This window comes from Hibiscus syriacus, unplaced genomic scaffold (genome assembly GCF_006381635.1).
Source record: "Hibiscus syriacus cultivar Baekdansim isolate YM2019G1 unplaced genomic scaffold, ASM638163v2 tig00007204_pilon, whole genome shotgun sequence".
NCBI classification, from domain to species: domain Eukaryota; kingdom Viridiplantae; phylum Streptophyta; class Magnoliopsida; order Malvales; family Malvaceae; genus Hibiscus; species Hibiscus syriacus.
Genome location: NW_024062129.1, coordinates 1 through 27,977, shown reverse-complemented (window position 1 = coordinate 27,977; position 27,977 = coordinate 1). Strand labels below are relative to the sequence as shown.

The window sequence follows — 27,977 nt, the reverse complement described above, 5'->3', positions numbered from 1 at the left end:
TAGACTTTAACCTATTGACTGAAATAGGATAAAATATGACCTTATAATCTCAAACGACAATCATATCTCAATCAGCATGTTAACGTCCATATCAGATGATCGTTAATTTTTTAACGAAAAAGGATGAATTTGGAATATAATGAATAGTCGGGTGACCATTTGTAATTTTTAGTATCGAGTGACTCAACAAAACAACTCGCTTTAGTTGAGAAATTATTTTATAATTTTTAATAATTAAGATACTCAACAAAATAATAACTTATAGTTTAGACACCATTTGTCTACTTTACTACTTTACCCAAGTTATTTTATTACATGACCAGCAACGTTTTACATTTCAAATAGTGCCATCTATTTTATAATTACAACCCAAAACCACTATGCCTATAAATAGCAGCTTCAACCCCACACAATCCCATCCATCATCTTCCATTGTCTACAAATTAATCCAGTTTTTTCGTAAGAGTTCATAGCTCTGCTCACTAGAAAAAGGTCAGTTGCTTAACTAAACACAAGTACTATACACATGAAAAGTGTTTAACACTTTGTTGCATGAACGTACGTGTATAACTGTATATATCTTTCATGCAGGTGTAATTAACTTTGTTGCTCTCGCCTCTCGCTCCAGAATTAAAGTTTACTAACTGAAGTTTTCATGGGGAATTTTTTTGGAAGGAATCAAAGCTTCCAAATGGATACGCAATCTGCTGAAGTAGGTGTTGAAGAAGGGCCGAATAAGATTTTCATCAGGTGCTTTCCATCTCTCTTTCATACCATGTATGTTTCAGTCTCAATCAATTTCCGCCGCCGCCTCCACCCGTCACCACCGTACCGTAGCTTTATATGTAAACCAACTCCATTGTTCTCATTTAACAATCAAATTATATGTTGGGTTGCAGTCAGCAACAAGTGGTGGATGAGGAGGTTCAAGCAAAAGTTGAGATGCTTATTGCCGAGCTCCATGGGACAAAGCATCACCCTCCTAACGACCCCGATGCTCAAAAGCTTGACCATGGCTTTCACTTCTTCAAGACCAACATATTTGAGTAAGATATATATATCATGCCCAACTTACTACTCTAAATCTCTAATAACACTCATCAACGGACAATCATTTATGACGGTACTGTTTCTTCTGTGTTTTGCTTCCGACAGCGCACATCCTGAATATTTCAGTGAACTTGCAAAAGGCCAGAGTCCCAAGGTACTATCGTCTTCGTCAATAACAACGGTTTCATCTTACAAACAATGATTAATCAATCCATCATGTTCTCAGTTTCTGGTGATTGCATGCTCGGATTCACGAGTAAGCCCCTCGGTCGTTCTCAACTTCAAGCCAGGTGAAGCCTTCGTAGGCCGCAATATCGGCAACATGGTTCCTCAATTCGACCAGGTTATTATCACTTTCCCAAACCCCATTTTTAAGTGATTAAAGATTCTTCAGCTAACTTGATTTATCGCTTATTGAACAGTTGAGGCACACTGAAATCGGTGCAGTCATCGAGTATGCAGTTAAAAGTCTTGAGGTAGATAACATATTGGTGATGGGACATAGTCGTTGTGGTGGCATAGAGAGGCTTATGACACTTCCAGATTACACTCAGACTTAGTAAGCCTAATTCTATACATTACTTTTTAAACTTCCATAGTCCAAAACAACACCCATTTGTGAGATAATTAAAACACATTGTGCAGTGACTTCATCGATGAGTGGGTGAAGATTGGTTTGCCTGCAAAGAAGAAGGTCCTGCAAGAGGCTGGAGATTTGCCTTTTGCAGAACAATTAACCCTTTGCGAAAAGGTAATGAAAACACATGGAAATGTGGATAGTTAAGGAATTGAAAAGCCGATGCAGTTGACTAAGAATATATGCATTAATGCATGCAGGAATCAGTGAGGAATTCGATGGTGAATCTACTGAGCTATCCATTTGTGAGAAACGCTGTAGTGAATGGAACAATGATAGTGAGAGGAGGTTACTATGACTTTGTTAATGGAAGCTTTGAACAATGGAAGATGTGTACCCACTGAGGCCTTATCAGCTATTTTGCTCTAAAACACTTTAGTTCAATTTGTATTATTTTGAGGTGTGGTTTTCTTACAAGCTGCCGTCTTCTTTGGAGGATTTCACATGCGCAATAAATGCTTGATAAATTATTAGTTTTGGTTAACCAATCAAATTTTATAAACTCCAACTCCGTCTACATTTTGTAAGCCAAATTTTTTGTGTAATAATAAATGGTTGTTAAAATTGATAATAGGATTTGAGTTTGTTTTTGGATTTTTATTCTCTTTTTATAAAATAAAAGATTTAATTTAATCATATTTCATAAAATCATTAATAAATTTTCATGATGATTAAATTTTAGTGCGTTAACTTATGTACTGTAAAATCTCTATAAATTATTATGTCTTGACCATGTAATTTTATTAATTTAAAGATGTATTAATTAATCGATAAATTAATAATTTATTAATTTAAAGAGATTTTTTTCGATTCAACGAACTAACATTATTCTTCATGAATAAAACATATATATTGTATTTGACTAATTTAATGATGTTCATATACAGCGTGACTACTTAAATATAATACATACCCCTAAAAAAGTAAAATTCATTGTTGTACGTGATACTAATTAAAACTTAATGCAAGTTCATGTATAGGTAATCTACCCCTATATAAAGAACATAAAACTTTTCTAATTAATTTATATTTGCAATTTTATTGAATTATTAATTTATAATATTGAAGGACCATGAATTTATATAAGTGTCTTCTGAAAAGTTATTATCTTATTAATTTATCGAAATTATTAATTTAGATCCTAAGCTTAAGTCAAGATCGAGAAAAATTATTATTATAGATAGGTTATTAATTTATCGAGTATTAATTTACAAAGGTTCTACTGTATATGTTTGTTAAAATTATCAAAAGTCAAATGACGGTGAAATAGCATTTACGAGAGTGAAGGTATTGTTAGAGTATACCCAAAGACCAATCATATGATGATTGTAATAATATTTTTATTTACCGATTTTATTGAATAAAGGCATTGCCGCTATTATTTTCATTTATATATATGTTTTTAACATAAACTGGAAGATAATAAGTCTATATAATGACATAATTGTTATTATTAAAAGATCCCTAGTTAAGTATTATTATGGGCATGGACAATAATAATACGCTTAAGACTAACATGTTATTGATTGATGACAATGAGTTGTCATTGACATAGAGATGTCAGAATTGATACATGATTATATTGTTAGAGAACAATATATTGGATTAACCGAGCATGAGCATATGTCTTGGATTATTATGTGACAGTCATAACATTTCTCATGGTGATGACTATATGTATGATCCTCAGACTTGAGATCAATACTATCCCAACATATATTGTTGTATGTTTTGATGCAACTAAACAAGCTCCGTAATTGGTTGCTCTATAAAGACTGTTATTGAATATATCTCAATATATGTAGTGGGTGTGTATGATTAAGAAAGGATTTGTCCTTCCTACATAATAGGAAATATATCATAGGCCACTTGATTGAGTAAGACTATAAACGCATGGTCATGCTCGAATAAGTTGATATGAGATATCATAAACTATTCGTTAATTAAAGTCTACTCTAGATATCAAGAAACAATAGATGAGCTATACAAGTGTGACTATTCCAAGACTTGTGCCTATTCTAGATATAAATGACATAAGGATGTAATACATAAAAGAGTAATCACCAAGATGATATGTCGAATTATATTTTCTTGTAACTTAGGTGACAATGATATATTGCTAGATGTCACTCATTGTATGTAATATTAGAATTGTTCTAATAATTACTGCTAACGTTACAAGATCCTACAAGGTCACACCCTAGGATTGAAATGAGCAAAGATGTACAATTTGTTGTACGTTACTAAAATATATATCTAGAGTTAATTAAATATATGTTTTAATAATCCTGAATATTTAATTTCAATTAATTAAATATAGATTTAATTAATTTCAAATAATAAAATTCCTAATATGATTTGGGTAACTTGGATATAAGAGGATTATTAAATTCCAATTAATTAAATATAGATTTAATTAATTTGAAATAATAAAACCCTAATATGATTAGGGTAACTTGGCTATAAAAGGGTGTGTTAGGTCTAGCAACCATTTTACATAACACACTCAAAACCTTCAGCTGTTTTCTCTCAAAAGGAGTTTTGGGGAAAACAAATATTGCTCTCAATCGGGTGAACTGAGTAGAGGCCGAGACGTGATTTCATGGAGGCTTAAAATTCGAACTGATCTATACCACCAGTATTCACTGTTGTCCTTGTTGTTTTTCAAGGAACCCACTGTAAGTATTCGCATCTCTTCCTTCCGATTTCAGTTTTTCATACTTGGATTGCTGGTGAGACCGTCGAGTTTTATTTCCGCTGCGCCATGGGGTGTGCCGACGGTCACAACAGGTATAATTAATTTTAGGGTAAAGTATACGATGGTCATTCGACTATAAATTACTGCTTTGTTGTTATTAAAAGATACAAAATGATTATTCAATTACTTATATTTTTTAAACTCATCCTTTTTCGTTAAAAGATTGGCAGTCGTCTGAGCTAGACGTTATCATGTTGACTGAGATATGATAATATATGATCTCATAACTTTTACATTAAGTTGTCGAGCTAGCGCTTGAAACATTATGCTGGCGAGCAAGTGCTTGAAAACAACGGCGGTGCTAGTAAACATCATTAAAATATGATTTATCATATTCCAGTCAACATATTAACATCCAACACAAACAACCGACAAATTTTTAATAGAAAATTATGAGTTTAAAACATATGAGTAGCCGTGTGACCATTTTGTAACTTTTAATAGTCAATGGACTCAACAAAAAAACACCCTATTGTAACACCCCTAACTCATATTCGACCCGAATACAAGTCCGAGATGTCACATTAACTTTTCAAACTTTGATTCTTAAAGAAAAATCCCGGGAATTTAAAACTTTCATTAAAACAAAATACTTTAATTTATATAAAAGAGACCACTTAATACAAAATCGATAAGAGCATTCGTAATTAACCAATTATTACATACCAACACTTTATACACAACAAAATACCTACTTTGTCAATTACTTCTGATCTGATTTCTTAGTAATGTTGTTGTACGTGCCACTGCTATTCTGAATCTTCTTATTTCTTGGTATCTACGTGTAAATCACTTACACGCTAAGTCATAGACTTAGTGAGGCAATAAATGAATATGCAACAATATCTTCATGAATATGCATTCTTACTATTTCCTTCATGACATTTCAATATGCATATATCTATTACACAATAACATATATAATAATATCATGCATGTACAAAACTTACCTTCTTGTACCACTTTCACTTTACTTTGTATTTCAATTGCCCATGTATATTATTGAGAATAGAGGTATATGAGTGCATTGAGGTTGTGGACTAATGCTATCACCACAGCTCGTATCAATTCCCTCATGGGGCACCGAACCTTAGTTTAGTATTCTTCCCGAAGGACTGTCATATATGTCCCGTAGGACTACTACATCCCCGAATGACTATTATACCCTCGACTCTTGGCATGCCAATTACACCTATAGCTCTCATATCGTATATTATGGGCATTATTCTTATATTTTATATGTTCATGTACTCATGTCATTTATCTTGTGATCATGTAGCTCATGTCATTTCTCTTGTGATCATGTAGCTCATGTCATGTTCTCATATCACATATCATATCACATGTGTATTTGAATCTATTCATATATATACATCATTTATCCAATCACATGAACATATATATGTCTTATGCATGTATTACAATAATTATAATGTATGCATGTTCACAACTATTGTACTGTGAAAATCAATATAGGAATTAGACTTATCACAAGTCTTATTCCATTATACTATACATATATATTATGCACTCACCTTAGCTTTGCTTTGATTCGATTCTAATCCTTTGATCATTCCGGAATAAGCTTACTTTTAGTATCTACATAATCACACATGGATCTATATCAGTATTATAGCTAATATACTCTAATGGTTCACTCTTTAGATTAAGATAAATGCCAATTTCCTCTTTTAATGAAGGTATACATCGATGCACTACTTGTGCATCGGTGCATAAAATACATTCGATGTTTTATTATTAATGGGATGCATCGATGCATGCCTTATTGTTGAGTTAATCGAATGACGAAATTGGCCAAGAGGGGGGTGAATTGGCAATAAAAATTTTGTGGAAGCTTTTGCAGAAAATTGAAAGCAATTGCACAGCGATTTACAGTGGTTCGACTTTCTCAAACAAAGTCTACGTCCACTACCTTAGCTATCCACACTAAGGATTTTCCAACAAATTCACTAATTTGTTCTTTCTTTTGAGGCCAAAGAGATAACCTTACAATTCCCTCAAGAGTATACCCCAACTCTTGAGAACACTCTTTTCTCAAAGAGAAGATTACAAATTTGCAAACTTACAAGAAAACCTCACAAGGTAAGATGTTTGCACAATTCTAGAACAAAGAAAAGAACACTCAAAGATGAATACAATTGAGCACAAAAAGTGTTCTTGAAAGCAAAATGAATATTGAATGAAAATGGGCTTGAAATGCTCAAACTTGAGGTTTGATGCTTTCTCTTTGATTCTCTCTTGATTCTAGTTGCTTGATGTTTCTTGTTGTTGATCAATGGCTTCTAAGCTTGCTTAAATACACCTTGAATCACTTCTGAACGTTGGGGATAATTAGAGAAGATATTATAGCCGTTTTAGTGTGAAAACATTTAATAAAACAGCTTGGACAGTGGGGGGAATCGGTTCCCTATCATAGGGAATCGGTTCCCTATCATAGGGAATCGGTTCCCTAAGTGTAAAATTCAAATATTTCGACCGTTGAACAGGGGGGAATCGGTACCCCCTTGGGGGGAATCGGTTCCCTCCGAGCATTCTGGAAATCTCGGAGCCAAACCATTCAGGGGGGAATCGGTTCCTCCTATGGGGGGAATCGGTTCCCTCTGAGTATTCTGGAATTTTTGGCTTTGAATTGGTTCGAAATACTTTGTAAAATATTTTGAAATTGTTTTATGATTAAAACTTAATTTTACACTTAAGTAAGGATCAAAAATGATTTTTGAAATATTTGGAGTAATGTTTTGATATTCGAATAGTTATATCGAATATACTTAGAAAATCATTTGGAAAATCTTAAAATCCATTTAACTTAATTTGTTATATCGAAATATTAAAATGTTTCAACAATCTCCCCCTTTTTGATATAACAAAACATTTTAGTAATTTTAAGATTTTTGAAATCAAGTTTTGAAATTAGAAAATTAAAATTAGAAATTACTCCCCCTTACTTTAACACTTATTCTTCTCCCCCTTTTTGTTAAATCAAAAAGACATTGTAAAACAAGGTTTTGTAAATCATTTAGCCAATTGATTTATTAATTATAAGCTTAAGCTGCTAAGATCATAATCAAAAGAGAGGTTAGCCATTAGTTTCATAAATCAATATTCATAAATAATGTGATATGGCAAAATTGGTCATATTGCTAATGATAATGTAAATGATGCAAAAATGAATAAAACACACCAAACATATAAGTTCACACCATTCATATATCCAAATCCAACAATCCACAAATCAAACATATCAAAATGTTGAAACAATATTCATTTTGTTCAAAGTTTTAAAGCTAAACATAAAATCAAGCATCCGGATCGGTAGGAGGAAAACGGGCTCGCATGGCGGCCATCTCGTGTGTGAGTTCATTTATACGAGCGTTGGTTGATTCATTGTTTGCACGCATCTCCCGAAGAATCTCTAATTGTTGAGCTCCCATTGTGGATAAATGAGACTCTATAGAGGAAAAACGCGAGTCCATGGTAGCGTATCGGTAATCGAATGTCTCCATAAAGGATTGAAAATATGGAGGCATTTGATGCGTTTGTTGTGCTTGCTCCTCGGGCTGCTCTTCGGGCTGATCAGGTTCTTCTTCAACTTCATCAATATCCCTCATTAATTGTTCAAACTCGGGATCTTCGTCAGCTTCGGGTGGAGCTTGTGAAGAACTAGCTCCCGGAGTAGAAGAACGAACCCATTCACCGGTTTCTTTGTCCTTTACCCATCCCGCTCTCGTTAAGGAAAGAAGATTTATTTGTTTCTTAAGAGGAAAACGGCATCTAGACTGACTCTAAGCCCAGCTTTGGAAAACAGATTACTCAAAAAGCAACCGTAAACTAGAGATGAACAGTGTTTCTTGTTAGGAACAAGATTTACGGTTTCAAAAATTTCAGCAAAATAATCTGAGGTAGGTTAATTTTAATACGGTTTTCGAAACAATGTAACCACCAAAGATCCAAAGCTCTAAGAGTAGAATAACGACCTCCGGATGGTCGAAACCACCAAGAAATCATTAGATGAAGAAAACGCTCATGTAGGTCTAAGACACTCGCACTATCTCTTCTTTTGTAACGAGAACCTAAAATTGTTTTTCATTCGAGATACCATCATTATCTAATCCAAATGTATTGGCTATATATGCCGGGTCAATATATAAGAATTGTCCTAGGAGGTAGGAACGAATTCCTATAGTTTCTGTTTCAGCTTGGTTTTTAACACATACAGCATTAGAGTAGAATATACGAACAAGTTGATGGTAAACGATGGGTTCAAGATCAAATAGTTTATCAAATTTCCATTCTTGTAAAATGGGAAGATATTTAAAATCGATAGCTAACATAGCTTGACGAGAAGGAATACGTTCTTCCCGGATTTTGTAAGAATCGAAATATTGATAATACCAATATCGGTGATTTCTAGACCCAGGATGATTGAAACACGAATTTTGGATAGTCAAGTTAGGATCAGTGGGATTGGGATTAGAAATTGGAATAGAAGGAGGATTTTGAGGTGGATTTGGTTGACGACTAGAACGACTAGATGAAGACCTAGGACGTTTAGGATTTGACATGGTGAAGGAAATCGGAATAGATATAATAACCTGCAATTTTAAAACAAGTGTATGCAATTCAATTAATCCCAAAACTCAAATGAGTCCTCAATATTTCAAGATTCTCTAAAACAATCCTAATGGGCAAAGTTTTTGAAAAACTTTTGAAAATATGGTTTGAGAAACAATATGTATAGTTTTTCATAATAACAATATAATTTGATCAAAACACAATAATTTGAAAATAACATTGTTTTTTATTTCGAAAATTTTAAAAAAAATTTGAAAAATTCTTGTGTTTTTGATGAAATTAGTTGTAACATCTAGTTTCTAATCACTAAATAATCATGCCCGATCACTATTTCAACCTAGAACTAATTGAAACTAATCCTATGTTCAAAAATAATGAAATAAGAGTTTAGAAAAATTTACCTTGAAATATGAAGATTGAGGGGATTTAGATGTTGTTTGCACGATTTTAATGATTCCAACAGGTTTGGAAGATGATTTATGAAGCAAATTCCGATTAATATCGTTGATTTGAGGCAAAAATGGAGATTTGAGGGGTTTAGAGGGTGAGAACGGCGAGAGAGAGAGGAAGAGGGTTTTTGGAGAATTTGGGGTTATTCTGCCCGATTTTAGCAGAACCCCAGGGGGTATCGATTCCCCTGTGGGGGGAATCGGTTCCCCTTCAAAGGGGGAATCGGTTCCCTCAGGGGGGGAATCGATTCCCTCTGCACCAAAATGCTAAAATCCGAATTTTTTAAGCACAAAATGCTAAATTAATCTTTTCTAGTGGTATTGGCAACTCATATATCAAACATTAATTATGTTCAAATAATTAAATTAATCTTTAATTGATTTTTGAACATAAAATTAATTTTCATTAAGAATCACAAACTCCCCCTAACTAATAGCAAGAATGTAATCAAAAAATATAAGCATTTTTCAAGATTTATTAAAAGTGCTAAAATTATTTTAAACACTAAGTGAAGATAGATTGGTCAAACCTAATTCTCTCCTAAGTGTCCAAAATCTTTCCTTGTCTAAGGGTTTTGTAAAGATATCCGCTAATTGGTGCAAAGTATCAACAAATTCTAGAACTACATCTTCCTTAGTGACATGGTCTCTAATGAAGTGATGTCTTATTTCAATGTGCTTAGTTCTAGAGTGTTGGATGGGATTTTTAGTGAGACAAATAGCACTAGTATTGTCACACTTGATAGGAATAGTACCTACTTCAATTCCATAATCAAAAAGTTGTTGTTTCATCCATAAAACTTGTGCACAACAACTACCAGCTGAAATGTATTCAGCTTCAGTGGTAGATAATGCAACACAATTTTGTTTCTTTGAAAACCAAGAAATCAGCATATTTCCAAGGAATTGGCAAGTACCGGAGGTGCTTTTCCTATCTAATTTGCATCCTCCATAATCCGCATCAGAAAAAGCATGCAAGCTAAAACTAGAGTCTCTAGGATACCAAAGTCCTAAACTAGGAGTGTCCTTAAGGTATCTAAAGATTCTCTTAACAGCTAGTAAATGTGATTCCTTAGGACATGATTGAAATCTAGCACATAAGCAAACACTAAACATAATGTCCGGTCTACTTGCAGTTAGATAAGCAAAGAGCCAATCATTGACCTATATAGTTTAACATCTACACATTTACCTCCTTCATCTAAGTCAAGCTTTGTTGAAGAGCTCATTGGAGTGTTATGAGGTTTCCCATTTTCCAGTCCAAACTTCTTGAGCATATCTTTGACGTACTTAGCTTGATTAATGAAGATGCCATCTTTTCTTTGCTTGATTTGGAGTCCCAAGAAAAATGAGACCTCCCCCATCATGCTCATCTCAATTCACTTTGCATTAGCTTAGAAAATTCTTGACAAAGAACATCATTAGTAGAACCAAATATTATATCATCAACATAAATTTGAACTACTAATAAATCTTTACCTTTTCTCTTTAAAAACAATGTAGTGTCAACCTTTCCTTTTAAAAAACCTTTTCAATTAAAAATTTGACAATCTTTCATACCAAGCTCTAGGAGCTTGTTTTAAACCATAAAGAGCTTTTGTCAATTTTAAAACATGATCCGGAAAATTTGAATCTTCAAAACCTGGAGGTTGTTCCACGTACACTTCTTCTTTTATAAAACCATTTAAAATGCACTTTTAACATCCATTTGATATAATTTAAATTCATTGAAACATGCAAATGCTAATAACATTCTAATTGCTTCCATCCTAGCTACGGGAGCGTATGTTTCATCATAGTCTATGCCTTCTTCTTGAGTATAGCCTTGAGCAACAAGTCTAGCCTTGTTCCTCACTATATTACCACTTTCATCAAGTTTATTTCTAAAAACCCATCTAGTACCTACAGTAGATTTATCACTAGGCCTTTCACTAATGTCCATACTTTACTTCTCTCAAATTGATTTAATTCTTCTTGCATAGCCATAATCCAATGTTCATCTTTTAATGCTTCTTTGATGTTCTTAGGCTCTATGCATGAAATAAATGCAACATAATTACAGATATTTCTAAGAGAAGATCGAGTAGTTACCCCTTTTGATAGATCACCTATAATTTCACCATCCTTGACATAGTTGTACTCTCTTGGAAAAGATACTTCCCTTTCTTCAATGGTTGGATTCTCGAGGGGATCATGAGTTTCCTCATCTTTTGTTTCTTCCTTTGATGATGATTCTCCAACGTAATGTCTAACGTCATTTGCTTGTACAATACCTACATCATCATTAACAGAAGAATCCTTCCTCGGAAGGGGATTATCATCGAAAACAACATGTATAGACTCTTCTACAACTAAAGTTCTTTTATTAAATACACGATAAGCTTTAGAATTTAAGGAATAACCCAGAAAAATTCCTTCATCACTTTTAGCATCAAATTTACCAAGATTTTCTTTACCGTTGTTTAAAACAAAACATTTACATCCAAAGGATGAAAATAGCTAATGTTAGGCTTTTTATTTTTGAGAATTTCATATGAAGTTTTCTTTAAAATTGGCCTAATCATTACTCGATTTACAACATAACAAGCGGTATTTGTGGCTTCCGCCCAAAAATATTTTGGCAAATTATTTTCACAAAGCATGGTTCTAGCCATTTCTTCTAAAGTTCGATTTTTCCTCTCAACAACTCCATTTTGTTGAGGGGTTCTAGGTGCTGAAAAATTGTGGCTAATACCGTTAGAATTACAAAACTCATAAATCCAAGATTTTCAAATTCAGTTCCATGATCACTTCTAACACTAGTGATAGAGTAACCTTTTTCATTTTGGATTATTTTTGAAAATGTGATGAAATTTTCTAATGCTTCATCTTTAGTACTTAAGAATAGAACCCAAGTGTATCTAGAATAGTCATCTACCAAGACAATGCATATTGTTTTCCTCCCAAGCTAGTAGTTCTAGTTGGCCCAAAAAGATCTAAATGGATCAATTGTAATACTCTACTAGTTGATACATCATTAATAGATTTAAAAGAAACTCGTTTTTGTTTTCCTTTAGCACAAGCATCACAGATTTTATCATTATCAAATTTAAGCTTAGGCAACCCTCGAACTAAATCACCTTGAATTAGCCGTTGCAAAACACTCATACTAGCATGACCTAGTCTCCTATGCCATAACCAACTATCATGCTCATCCTTAGCAACTAGGCATAAATTAGTCATATCAATAGAATCTAAATGCACCATGTAATGTTTCCTATTCTATGACCAACAAGCATAATCCGATTAGATGCAATGTCAATGACTTTACAACCATTAATTTCAAATAAGACATTGAATCCTTTATCGCATAATTGACTAATACTCAATAGATTATGCTTTAATCCATTCACATATAAAACATTTTTAATTTGTATGGAAGAGGTATTACCTATTGTACCAATACCTTCAATGTGACCTTTTGAATTGTCTCCAAAAGTCACTTCTCCTCCATTTTTGGCGTTAAGCTCAATGAACCGGCTTTTGTCTCCGGTCATATGTCTTGAGCATCCACTATCAAGGTACCATGAGTTTGAATTTGTTTCCCGTGCCTTGTAGCAATGCTCCTTTCCCTACAAACATAGATTAATTTTTGATTTTTGGTACCCAAATTCTTTTGGGTCCATATCATTAGTTTCCAAATCCTAGTCCCTTTAGGTATCCATTTGTGTAGGATATTTTTATCTTTAGTAGTAATGAGTTCTTTAGGAACCCACACACTTCTAATGATTTTTCCATTTGAGGTTCTTTGGGGACCTCTATGATTGTAGTTTCTAAAACTTTTTCTAACAAAGTTGGATTTGAATTTTCACCTTTTTCAAAATGTTTTGTTCCAACTTTATCACAAGAAGTTTTAAGATCATCAATTTTCTTTTGATGATCATCATTGATCTTTGAAAGTAAATTTTGCAAATCTAAATTTTTCTTTTCAAACTCTTCTAGTTTGATTTGCAAATTTTTGATTTTACTTTCAAGATCGTTGTTGGTTTTGGATATGAGTTTGTTTTCATTTTTCAATTTTGAAACATCATTTTTATATTTTAAAAACAATTTCTCATAATCCGAAGCCAACCCATTGTACTCCTCAAATAACTCATCATAAGATAAATCATCAAAATCAGATGAGTTAGAGGTTACCTTAGAATCTTCCCCGAATGCCATCAAGCACAAGTTTGCTACTTCTTGTTCCTCTTCATCGGAACCTTCTTCATCGCTCCATGTAGCCACATGAGCCTTGTGCTTATTCTTTGATTGACCCTTTTTCTTCAATTGTGGGCAATCATATTTGACATGCCCCGGCTTTTTGCATTCATAGCAATGATTGGGTCCTTCTCTTTTGGTTCATTTTTGAGGCCTTCGTTTCGTTTGAATTTTCTTCCTTGGTAAGGTCTCATCATTTTTCTGAACCGTTTGGCAAACAATGCCATTTCCTCGTCATCATCATCATTAGAATCACTCTCATCTTTTGTGATTTGAGAGCAACTCCAATGTTTTTCTTCTTCTCCTTCTCCTTTGGTGTCTCTTCAACTTTATCAAGGTCCACCTCATCTTCAAGCATCATCTCATGAGTGAGGAGTGAACCGATAAGTTCTTCAAGAGTTAAGGACGATAGGTCCTTAGACTCGATGATTGCCGTCTTCTTTGATTGCCATGATTTTGGGAGGGAGTAGACTAACTTCCTCACAAGCTTTTCATTTGAGATGATCTCTCCATATGATTTGAGACCATTGACAATCGTTGAAAATCTATCCGTCATAGCTTTGATGTCTTCATTTGGTTTCATCCTGAAATTTTCATAGCTATGCGTTAGAATACTAATTTTTGATTTCTTTACCTCATCTGTACCTTCATGTGTGACTTGAAGTTTGTCCCATATTTCTTTGGCGGTTGTACACGATGAAACTCTTCCGTATTCATCTGGTCCAAGAGCACAAAAAATAATATGGATGGCTTTGGAGTTGAGCTGGAACATTCTTGTCTCTCCTTTACTCCACAACCTTGGATGAGTGAGAGGTTTGATGTATCCTTCTTCTACAGCATTCCATGCTCCCATGTCACTTGCTTGAATGAAGTACATCATTCTATTCTTCCAATAGGCATAGTTAGCTCCATTGAAGAAAGGAGGCTTGTTGACGGGCATCGAATCAAGACCGGAGTCGAAGTTTGAAGTGGAGGCCATTGATGACTTTGTAATCGATGTAACTCTTCCCGGATCGACTCAAGAGGCGATTAAACCTTCAAATGAGTTAGGCTCTGATACCAATTGTTGAGTTAATCGAATGACGAAATTGGCCAAGAGGGGGTGAATTGGCAATAAAATTTTGTGGAAGCTTTTGCAGAAAATTGAAAGCAATTGCACAGTGATTTACAGTGGTTCGACTTTCTCAAACAAAGTCTACGTCCACTACCTTAGCTATCCACACTAAGGATTTTCCAACAAATTCACTAATTTGTTCTTTCTTTTGAGGCCAAAGAGATAACCTTACAATTCCCTCAAGAGTATACCCCAACTCTTGAGAACACTCTTTTCTCAAAGAGAAGATTACAAATTTGCAAACTTACAAGAAAACCTCACAAGGTAAGATGTTTGCACAATTCTAGAACAAAGAAAAGAACACTCAAAGATGAATACAATTGAGCACAAAAAGTGTTCTTGAAAGCAAAATGAATATTGAATGAAAATGGGCTTGAATGCTCAAACTTGAGGTTTGATGCTTTCTCTTTGATTCTCTCTTGATTCTAGTTGCTTGATGTTTCTTGTTGTTGATCAATGGCTTCTAAGCTTGCTTAAATACACCTTGAATCACTTCTGAACGTTGGGGATAATTAGAGAAGATATTATAGCCGTTTTAGTGTGAAAACATTTAATAAAACAGCTTGGACAGTGGGGGGAATCGGTTCCCTATCATAGGGAATCGGTTCCCTAAGTGTAAAATTCAAATATTTCGACCGTTGAACAGGGGGGAATCGGTACCCCCTTGGGGGGAATCGGTTCCCTCCGAGCATTCTGGAAATCTCGGAGCCAAACCATTCAGGGGGGAATCGGTTCCTCCTATGGGGGGGAATCGGTTCCCTCTGAGTATTCTGGAATTTTGGCTTTGAATTGGTTCGAAATACTTTGTAAAATATTTTGAAATTGTTTTATGATTAAAACTTAATTTTACACTTAAGTAAGGATCAAAAAATGATTTTTGAAATATTTGGAGTAATGTTTTGATATTCGAATAGTTATATCGAATATACTTAGAAAATCATTTGGAAAATCTTAAAATCCATTTAACTTAATTTGTTATATCGAAATATTAAAATGTTTCAACACTTATGCATCGATGCACTAATTGCATTTGATCTTTTTATTTTAAAAGAGTGCATCGATACACCTTCAAACAATTTCTGGGTTTTAACCTTGATGCATCGATGCACTATGAATATGCATCGATGCACTCTGCCCAGAATCCTCTTTTGAACCCAAAAATTCATTCATTTGGATTAAATCCTTCATGTTTAATCATCTTTTTCATTCTTAACTATAGTACACATCCTTAAACCAATTTATACTCATTTATTTCATCTTAAACCTCCAATTATATCCTTCATATGTAATTCAATAATTACATCAATAATTCAACATGTTTGAATTCCACTTTTAACACTTTGTATCTCTTAACTAGATTGCTGACAAGTCAAATTTAACTTTCAATTCTAGTTATGAACTCTATTCCAAGATTTCATTTAAGAACTTCAAATCTTAAATCTCTCCTAACTCCATCATCCTTTGATGTTAAGATAACTTAAGCTTTCTTTAAGCTTATTTATCATCTAATAATCAAACCCAATATTAAATTTAACAAGAAATTCAATAATCAGAAATCTTACCTTTACTTTGTTTCACACGCACAAGGAAGAAAGAAGAAGAAGAGAACTCTGGAAGCCTTGGGTGTTTTCTCCCCTTCCACCCACGTGTATCCTTATATATACATACTTATCCCTTCTTTAATTATTTTTCCTTGCAATTACTCTATTGTCCTTTCATTCCTTCTTCCTTTCAATTCCATCCTACACAATAATTTACATGTAAATTTTTATACTATTCATTCATTTTATTTTAGCCACCAAATTCTGAGACTTTACAATTTAGTCACTAACCCGGTATTGAGGATGTTACAACTCTCCCCCTTAAGAAAATTCGTCCTCGAATTTTCATTATGCAAAGAGGTAGGGGTACTTAATCCTCATGTCCCCTTCACGTTCCCATGTTGCTTCCTCTATTTTGTGATTCCTCCACAAGACTTTAACCAATGGAATAGTCTTGTTCCTTAGGTTCTTGACTTCATGAGCTAATATTTGAACAGGTTCTTACTCATAAGTTAAATCTGGTAGAACTTCAATTTCTTCAGTAGTCACAATGTGGGATGGATCAGATCGATATTTCCTAAGCATTGAGACATGAAAGACATTGTGTATCTTTTCCATTTCAGGTGGTAAAATTAGCTGATATGCTACTGGTCCTACTCTCTTAGTAATCTCGTAAGGTCCAATGAATCGAGGACTCAACTTTTATTTCCGTCCAAACCTCAATACTTTCTTCCACGGAGACACTTTCAAGAAAACTTTATCTCCGACTTGAAATTTAATCTCTTTTCTTTTTAAATCAACATACGATTTCTGTCTATCAGCTGCAGCTTTCAGATTATTCTAAATTACTTGAACTTTTTCTTCCGTATTATGAATCAACTCAGGACCAATAACTTCTCGATCCTTAAGTTCATACCAGTTCAAGGGCGTATGACATCTTCTTCCGTATAGAGCTTCACAGGGAGCCATTTTGATGCTTGACTGATAACTATTGTTGTACGTAAATTCAGCAAGTGATAAATACCTTTCCCACGATCCTTTGAATTCAATGACACAAGCTCTTAGCATATCCTCCAGAATTTGAATAGTTCGCTCGGATTGACCATCGGTTTGAGGATGAAACGCGGTACTGAAGTTCAACCGAGTTCCCAGTGCTCCATGTAATGACTTCCAAAATAGTGATATGAATCTAGGATCTCGATCAGAAACTATGGAAATAGGTACACCATGTAAACATATAATCTCTCTAATATACAGTTCTGCATACTTATCCATGGAGAAATCAGTTCGTACCGAAATAAAATGGGCTAACTTAGTCAATCTATCTACGATCACCCAGATTGAATCTTTTTTGTTCGGAGTTAAAGGCAACCCCGTCACAAAATACATCGTTATGTTTTCCCATTTCCATTGAGGAATTGAAATTGGTTGTAACAATCCTGACGGAACCTGATGCTCAGCTTTGACTTGTTGACAAGTCAAACACTTTGATACAAATTTCGTAATGTCTTTCTTCATTCCCGGCCACCAATATCGACTCTTGAGATCCATATACATTTTGTTCCCTCCCGGATGCATTGTCAATGGACTACAATGAGCTTCCGTTAACAAATTATTCTTTAATTCATCATCATCCAGAATTACCAATCTTTCTCGATAATACAAATTCTCATCAGACTTAATCTCATAATCCGTACCCTCTCTATTCCTTATCTGTTGTATCTTCTTTAAACACTTTTCATCTTTAGCTTGCAATTATTTAATTCGATCTAGCCATTCTGGCTTGACAGTCAGTTCTGCACAGATTGCACCATCTTCTCTTAACGATAATCTTGCATCAAGAGTTCGCAAAACTGCAAACGTCTTTCTACTCAAGGCATCAGCTACCACATTTGCCTTTCAGGGATAGAAATCAATCACAACATCATAATCCTTGAGAAATTCCACCCATCTTCTTTTTCTTAAATTCAACTCTTTCTGAGTCATCAAGTATTTTAAGCTCTTGTGATCCGTATACAAGTAGCACTTTTCACCATACAAGTAGTGACGCCAGATCTTTAAAGCAAACACTACTGCCGCCATATCTAGGTCGTGTGTTGGATAATTCTTCTCGTGTGGTTTTAGTTGTCTCGAAGCATAGGCCACCACCTTGCCTTCTTGCATTAATATGCATCCCAAACCACTATGAGACGCATCACTATACACTATAAAGTTCTTTCCAGACTCAGGTTGAACTAACACTAGAGCTTCTGTAAGAATCTTCTTTAACTTTTCAAAACTCTCTTGACATTCTTGATTCCAAACAAATTTTACTTCCTTTTTCAACAGTTTAGTTAGGGGTAATGCTATGATCGAAAAGTTTTTAACGAACCTTCGATAATAACCAGCTAACCCCAGAAAACTTCTAACTTCTGATACATTCTTTGGAACTTCCCACTCTAGAATAGCTTTAATCTTTTGGGGATCCACTCGAACTCATTCTGCAAAAATTACATGTCCAAGGAATGTCACTTCATTCAACCAAAATTCACACTTAGAAAATTTAGCATAAAGCTTCTTGTCTCGTAAAATCTATAAAGCAATCTGTAAGTGTGAACTATGCTCTTCTTTTGACTTTGAATATATTAAAATATCATCAATAAACACCATAGCAAACTGATCCAAATAAGGTTGGAATATCCTGTTCATTAGATCCATAAAAGCAGCTGGTGCATTTGTAACTCCAAACGGCATCACGATAAACTCATAGTGACCATATCTTGTTCTAAACGCTGTTTTTGAAATATCTTTCTCTTGAATATTTAATTGATGATAACTCGAACGTAGATCAACTTTTGAGAACACTGAAGCTTCCTTTAATTGATTAAATAAATCGTCAATTCGGGGAAGTGGATAATTGTTCTTGATGGTCACTTTATTGAGCTGTCTGTAATCGATACAAAGACGCATTGATCCATCTTTCTTTTTAACAAATAGAACAGGAGCTCCCCAAGGTGATACACTTGGTCTAATAAACCCTTTGTCTAGTAACTCCTGTAATTAAATCTTTAATTCTTGCAACTCTTTTGGAGACATCCTGTATGGTGCCATTGCAATGGGCGATGTTCCCGGTATTATCTCAATCTGGAATTCTACCTCTCTGTCTAGAGGTAAACCTGGCAACTCTGCAGGAAATACATCGGGAAATTTTCTGACTATAAGAATTCCTTCAATCCCTTTTTCCTTGGTTCTAATATCCAGCACATTAGCAATGAACCCTTAACATCCTTGTAGCAATAACTTCTTCACCAACATTACTGAAATTACATTTTCCAATGGATTCCATCCTTCACTAAATACCACCACATCTACCCCTTCTGGACTTCTCAGCGTTACTCTTTTCAATCTACAATCGATATTAGCGTAATAACGATATAACCAATCCATTCCCAGTATCACTTCAAATTCGTTAAAAGGTAATTTCTTCAGATTAGCAGGAAATTCAATTCACTGAATTTGTATGGGACACCCTCGGCTCACCAAATTTATCCGAGCACTGTGCCCTAATGGGTTCGTCACTATCACCTCATTGCTAGTAGTTTCTAACGGAATGTTCAATTCTTTCACTAACTTACTAGTAATGTATGAATATGTAGACCCCGTATCAATCAATACAATTACACATTTGTCAAACAATAGAAAGGTACCTGTTATAATATCTGGGTCATCACAATCCTCATTAGTCTTGAGGTTGTACACTCGAGCAGTGGAGTGTATCTCCTGTTGAGCAGAGGATTCCGATTGGCTTCTTCCTCTGCCTCTACCTCTTCCTCTCTGGCCTGCACAAATAGATCTCTCTGGCTGTGTAGATTCACTGGTTAACATTGGACAATCCCGAACAAAATGCCCAACGTCCCCACATCTTAATCAGACTCCAGAAATCATCCGGCATATCCCTGAATGATTCTTTCCACAATATGAGCATTGTCTGGCTTGACTCTGATCTGATTTGATCCTCTAGCATAGGATGCCACTGACTCTGATCTAACTTGGGGTCGAAAACCAGCATCTCTGCCCCTTTTTGATGGTGCGGAACTCGAAGAAGCACCCGTTCTTTTGACTGTCTGAGCTATCAAATTTTCAAACCTCTCGTTCTGAGCTCTTTCCAGAGCCTTGGCATAGTTGACTACCTCTTGAAACGAGGATAAATTCAAGATAATTAATATTTCCTTCAACCGAGGACGTAACCCCTCTACAAACCACTCACAAGTATCCTTCTCCATAGGAACTAGCTCGGCAGTAAAGCGGCTCAACTTATTGAATTCACACTCGTACTCATATACAGTGTGATTCCATTGCTTCAAATTCATGAACTCTTGCTTCATTTGACGAACAAATTGATCTCCGATGTACTTATGCTTGAATTCTTCTAAAAATAATGACCAAGTTACTTGGGCGTTAGACATCCTCAATGTAACATTGGTCCACCAGATCCTTTCTTGTCCTCTCAACAAGGAAATTACTCCATCCAGCTTCTCAGCATCGGAACAATGAAGTCCCGTAAGCATGACCTTCATGTCATTAAGCCAAAGGTCCGCAGTAACAGGACCTTCATCGGCTTCCCCTCTAAACTCTGGAGCTCCTAATCCCTTCAACTCTTTCGCAACATTCATTTTTGGAGTTGAAGTAATAGGAGGTTGGAAACGCGTCAATACCGCGTCTAACGTTCTAAAGAATACATCTTAATCATTTATAGGCATTCCAGAGGATGTATGTTCTTCACTCTGCCTGGCCAGGGCAGGTGAAATGCTACTTTCAACGGGTCTATCATCTCCCGCTTCATTCCTAGAACTACCTCGTCCGGACTTCTATAAAAATACAACCATATAGTTCTATTAGCAAAACAACATACTTACTATTCAATCAGATCATAAGTTTCCACCATTTTGTTGGTATGTATACATTATCAGACACTCTAGACTCCGGATTATGCCGAGAATCGACTAAACCGTAGCTCTGATACCAATAAATATAACACCCCTAACTCATATTCGACCCAAATACAAGTCTGAGATGTCACATTAACTTTTCAAACTTTGATTCTTAAAGAAAAATCCCGGGAATTTAAAACTTTAATTAAACAAAATACTTTAATTTACATAAAAGAGACCACTTAATACAAAATCGATCAGAGCATTCGTAATTAACCAATTATTACATACCAACACTTCATACACAACAAAATACCTACTTTGTCAATTACTTCTGATCTGATTTCTTAGTAATGTTGCTGTCTGTGCCACTGCTATTCTGAATCTTCTTATTTCTTAATACCTACGTGTAAATCACTTACACGCTAAGTCATAGACTTAGTGAGGCAATAAATGAATATGCAACAATATCTTCATGAATATGCATTCTTACCATTTCCTTCATGACATTTCAATATGCATGTATCTATTACACAATAACATATATAATCATATCATGCATGTACAAAACTTACCTTCTTGTACCACTTTCACTTTACTTTGTATTTCAATTGCCCATGTATATTATTGAGAATAAAGGTATGTGAGTGCATTGAGGTTGTACACTAATGCTGTCACCGCAGCTCGTATCAATTCCCTCATGGGGCACCGAACCTTAGTTCAGTATTCGTCCCGAAGGACTGTCATATATGTCCCGTAGGACCACTACATCCCGAAGGACTATTATACCCTCGACTCTTGGCATGCCAATTACACCTATAGCTCTCATATCGTATACTATGGGCATTATTCTTATATTTTATATTTTCATGTACTCATGTCATTTATCTTGTGATCATGTAGCTCATGTCATTTCTCTTGTGATCATGTAGCTCATGTCATGTTCTCATATCACATATCATATCACATGTGTATTTGAATCTATTCATATATATACATCATTTATCCAATCACATGAACATATATATGTCTTATGCATGTATTACAATAATTATAATGTATGCATGTTCACAACTATTGTACTATGAAAATCATTATAGGAATTAAACTTATCACAAGTCTTATTCCATTATACTATACATATATTATGCACTCACCTTAGCTTTGCTTTGATTCGATTCTAATCCTTTGATCGTTCCGGAATAAGCTTACTTTTAGTATCTACATAATAACACATGGATCTATCAATATTATAGCTAATATACTCTAATGGTTCACTCTTTAGATTAAGATAAATGCCAATTTCCTCTTTTAATGAATGTATGGATCGATGCACTACCTGTGTATCGGTGCATAAATGCATTCGATGTTTTATTATTAATGGATGCATCGATGCATGCCTTATGCATCGATGCACTAATTGCATTTGATCTTTTTATTTTAAAAGAGTGCATCGATGCACCTTCAAACAATTTCTGGGTTTTAACCTTGATGCATCGATGCACTATGAATATGCATCGATGCACTCTGCCCAGAATCCTCTTTTGAACCCAAAATTCATTCATTTTGGATTAAATCCTTCATGTTTAATCCTCTTTTTCATTCTTACTATAGTACACATCCTTAAACCATTTATACTCATTTATTTCATCTTAAACCTCCAAATTATCCTTCATATGTAATTCAATAATTACATCATAATTCAACATGTTTGAATTCCACTTTTAACACTTCGTATCTCTTAACTAGATTGATGACAAGTCAATTAATTTTCAATTCTAGTTATGAACTCTATTCCAAGATTTCATTTAAGAACTTCAAATCTTAAATCTCTCCTAACTCCATCATCCTTTGATGTTAATATAACTTAAGCTTTCCTTAAGCTTAGTTATCATCTAATAATCAAAACCCAATATTAAATTTAACAAGAAATTCAATAATTAGAAATCTTACCTTTGCTTTGGTTCACACGCACAAGGAAGAAAGAAGAAGAATAGAACTCTGGAAGCCTTGGGTGTTTTCTCCCCTTCCACCCACGTGTATCCTTATATATATACTTATCCCTTCTTTAATTATTTTTCCTTGTAATTACTCTATTGTCCTTTCATTCCTTATTCCTTTCAATTCCATCCTACACAATAATTTACATGTAATCTTTATACTATTCATTCATTTTATTTTAAACCACCAATTCTGAGACTTTAAAATTTAGTCACTAACCCGGTATTGAGGATATTACACCTATAATCAGGGATCATTATATAATTTTTAGGCAAAAGGGTAACTTTTGCCACTATAGTAGACCTAATTTATCATTTTCATCCATATCGTATTTTTGCATCAATTTAGTCCTCGAAGTTGTTCAATTACATCATTTTATACTCTACGCCTAACTTAAAACATTAAATTAAGGGTTTTAAGTTAGGGTTTGTGGTTTAGAGGTTATGGGGTTATAGTGTAGGGTTTAGGGTTATTAATTTAGAATTTAGGGTTAGGGTAGGGTATAGAATGATGCAATTAAACAATTTTAAGGGCTAAATTGATGCAAAAATGCGATAGAGGCAAAAACTATAAATTGAATCTATTACAGGAACAAAGGTGACCCTTAAGCCTAATTTTTAATATTCAATATTCACCAAAGCAACACACTATAATTGAAGTACAATTTGTATACTTTGTATATCCTTATTTTTATTCATTTAAACTCTACGAGTTTAGACAATAAAGCCTTGTTGGGGTTAAAGCCAATGAGGTGGTCGATGGATGAAGAGTATATATCCTCTTCTTGTAAGGACCCAATTGGTGATAAAACGAGTGCTGAGATGATTTTGCATAATGGAGTGGAAAAGAAAATTATTTACGTGGGTAGTTCTGTTGTACGGAAGGCTAATATAATACTAAGTAAAAGCGCAACCGAAAATGTTAATATTATTTTAAGATTTTCAGTAGAATGTTACCTAAAATGTTAATCTCGTTACCTAAAATGTTATTTTTCTATAACATTTCCAGTTGCAACCATAAACGTTAAAAAGATTAACATTTTAGGTAACATTCCACCGAAAATGTTAAACAAAATTAACATTTTCAGTAGCGTCCTTCCTTAACCTTATATTAAGCTGCCTTTATTTATTTAGACACCCCCTATTTATGTATTTGAGATTGAGACTACTTGTACGACTAAAGTATGTGATTTGATTTTTTTAAAATAATACGAAAAGAGTAAAAGTAAGAGAAAAAATTGAATATATATGATTATTTTTTTAGTAAAAAGAATTATTATTATAATTTTGTTACCTGCAACTTTTCATCTGTACAGGACCTTGTATATATGAGTGCTGAGCCATTTACACCACGGAGGACAAGCATCATCGAGTCAACATATGTTCAACAAACGATTTTTGACAATTCAAACATTCGAGGGGGGACCTGTGTCCGAATTTCCTGAACTATGTTTGCAGCATTAGCAACCTGTTCCAATGTGTCGTCGTAATATCGACATTGTCTGAAAGCTAAGGGATCCCTTTTCTCCATTTCCTGCTAGATAGTTTCTCAATTATGAACTTGTCGGAGTTTGATTGTCCCAAAGAGAATCCTTCCATCGCCGTCTCATTAAGATATAATCGCTTCCGGGTTCGTGTTCGACTTGGAAGTTTTTTTAATAGTTAGGCATGCCTTGCCGACGAGGACACGAACAGGAGGTTGGCGAAGAGTTAAACCTATGTGCCTTCCAAAACGCCATTTCCCAGGCAAAAATTCCAACCAGTTCTTGGGCCTTGAATGAGGATTCAACATCTCCATTAATTCAAAAAATGGGCAAGCCTACCACACTGAGCTTTGAGATAGATATACTCTTCATATAATATCCATGGATGCCTTAAGAGCATCTAAGCAACTTATTGTTTTAGAACCTTTGACAGTAAGCAACAATGATAGAAGGTTCCAACCAGCACCTATCAAGTATCAGGAGTCCAACATTTCCAGTAGCAGAGTAAGTGAGGATTGGCAGAAGAAATTCACGCAAGCATGAGGGTCGTTTCCCGTCATAAGGAAATGTTTCAACTTTGTAAAGATTGAGGGATCCATGAGTTCACTTAGCACCATCTTTGCCATCATAAATCGAACACACCACATTCAAATGCAATCATCACATCCACCTTACTATCCAGTGCACTTCCACTGGGACCATTCTCATAGAAATCAGCAGCATTTCCCAGTATTCCTACCTTGACATGTCTATCAACAGAACTTGTATGCACATGCTCCAGCCTTAACTCTGTATGCGCAATCCCATGGCAATGCAAGTAGTTTACTAATTAAGAGGTCTCTCATCAATATTCTAATAAGCCTCAACTGACGAGAAACTGCAGGTCCCCACTCTTCATCCAATGCAACAGTTGCTTCTAAAGTTGGAAGCCAGTTGGGTTGCTGAATCCAATGCCTTAATGAAATGCTACCCATGGACAAGAGTGAATGAGCTATGACTACCGCTTTTATGTGATGAGACATAACCATAAACTTTCATGGAGTAAGAATGGTAGAGGATTCTGTGACCAACAAGCTTTTTCAGCATCTCAATCGCACGTCTTCCCCTGCGTTGAGCTTGACCACTAGTAAGTTGTCCAAGCTCAACTCTTGAATTATACAAAGGACTGCTCGAGTCCTTCACCGTAGCTTCAAAAATCACCTCATCTTCCCAGCCAGCAAGCCCAACACTGACACGATCAAGAACCATAAAATCTGATATCTCGAACCTCGTCACAAACCCAGGTTCTTCTTCACCGGGAGAAGCCGTTTTAGAAAATGAATCATTCCCTTGTTATTCCTTGGACGAAACGGATTTACTTACGGATGAACATCTCACTCCATGTAGTTTTCTCCTGACTGTGCATGCTGGCTTCCGATTAAACCACAAACACCTAGGCCTAAATCAGTGCTGTCGACAAAATTGGCATTGAATTGACAAACTTCACACTTCTTAAACACGGATCCAAAGAGAACCCATATAGCGCCATTGATCAACCTCTAAAACTCAGAGGGAACGTGAGAGGGAATCGTGGATTTTGAATATATAAATGTATAGACAATCGAGGCGATAACATGCTGAAATTTATGGTATGATGTAGTTTTGTCATGGCCAAGGTACGAGGGCCAAACGTGATCTGTTTGACAACGCCACTGTAACTGGCCTGAGGGTAATGCTTCCATTGTTGCTTGATTGGTGGTTGGCGATGTTCCCATAATCACTTGGCTTTATCCAAGCTTCCAAAAGCTCACATTAATGCTTGTTCCAGGGTTTAATTCAGGGGGTTTTTAAGCTGCTGCAATTGGGCAACCTTGTCTTAACAAAATTCTATGCAAACAAAGACCATTCAGATACATAAAATGGTATACGCCGTAAGAATTTTTTTAAATCCAGTATGTTTCCATTGTTATCTTTTCAAGGGGAAAAATATTGTAAGAAAAAACATGCTATATATGTTCTCTGTACGATAATTAAAATCTACAATTTCAACTCAAAAGTTGTTTTAATCCGATTGCTATGTAATTTTAATACAATCAGAGAGATCATGGAAATTCATGGGTCCAGAGTTCGTAACAGGATATAAGCGAGCTAAATGCAAAGGCAGCGAAAGCCAGGAATGCCATTGCAATCGAGGCACTTGCCATCTCTGTGAACTCATCTTGCCCCAGTGATTGCCAATCATCCACTCGGGTGGCTGCTGCAGATGATGCTGAAATCAAAATATAGGCCAGTATCTGCAACACAAACCAATGAAGCAACCTATGTTTATCATCAGCATATTCTTCTCTGCACTTGCACGCTTAAATTCGTAATTCTACACACTTCACACAGTCCTAGTGGTACAAACGACCTGCATATCTCATCTATTGCACTAAATCATGAATATATGAACTCAACCTATCACATACAAGGAAAATCTAAATGATAAAAATGAAAAGTATGCCGACAAGTAAAATGACAATGCAGCCTATGCCCAAAACAAAACATACGAATCCATATGCGCAACCTATGTGCAAAATAGAACCATACGAGTCAATGCTGAATTTACACTCATACCAGAAACAATGCAACTTGTGCTCAAAACCGGAACCATACAAGTCCATATGTGCAAAATAGAACCATATAAGTTAAAGCCAGAAATTACACCCACACACTAGAACAATGTAACTTATGCACAAAAAGAACCATACAAGCCCATATCATAGCCTATGTGCGGAATAGAACCATACGAGTCCAATGTTGATGGAATCATAAGAGTCCAAAATAGAGTTCCAATTGTTACCCATCCTGGAAAATACTTATTGTTGTCGAACACAGGAGTAACGAATATTATATACAAATTTATAAAACCACAGTTTGTTAGCTGTATGCCAATGAAGACAAACAAGAGTTGATTGTCGACCTACCATTTATTATATATGGTAATAGGGTGGTAGTTATGAATGCAAGGAGGTAATAACACAAAGAATGAAGCTAATTATGAAGGGTAATTGGCAACTATTAGTCTTTAATTTGAAAAGGTAAACTTGCCTGATCCATGAAGAAGGCGAAAGACAGAAAAAGGTGATGGTGAATGACATGCGTTTCTGTCATGAGATAGTGAGCTACACATAGGCTTGAAACCCCGCACATACAAACCCAATCACATTTACTGATAAACAGT

The 27,977-nt window shown here is 35.0% G+C and overlaps 1 protein-coding gene and 2 pseudogenes across 2 annotated transcripts; 1 reads left to right on the top strand and 2 right to left on the bottom strand.

The window, feature by feature from the left end:
* The first annotated feature begins 416 nt into the window (after positions 1-416).
* LOC120201401 (carbonic anhydrase 2-like) lies at positions 417-2,171 on the top strand. Of its 2 annotated transcripts, none has more exons than XM_039202016.1 (8): positions 417-492; positions 592-750; positions 900-1,046; positions 1,156-1,204; positions 1,277-1,393; positions 1,473-1,609; positions 1,696-1,801; positions 1,888-2,171. In XM_039202016.1, the coding sequence occupies exons 2-8, from the start codon at positions 656-658 to the stop codon at positions 2,029-2,031; spliced, it is 795 nt and encodes a 264-aa protein (XP_039057947.1). In that variant the 5' UTR covers positions 417-492; positions 592-655; the 3' UTR covers positions 2,032-2,171. The 2 variants fall into 2 exon arrangements, with proteins under 2 accessions (XP_039057947.1, XP_039057948.1); XM_039202017.1 differs by having other exon boundaries at positions 440-492; positions 676-750.
* A 22,390-nt stretch (positions 2,172-24,561) lies between these two features.
* Positions 24,562-26,375, bottom strand: LOC120201419 (annotated as a pseudogene).
* A 425-nt stretch (positions 26,376-26,800) lies between these two features.
* LOC120201448 lies at positions 26,801-27,972 on the bottom strand (annotated as a pseudogene).
* Positions 27,973-27,977: the final 5 nt, after the last annotated feature.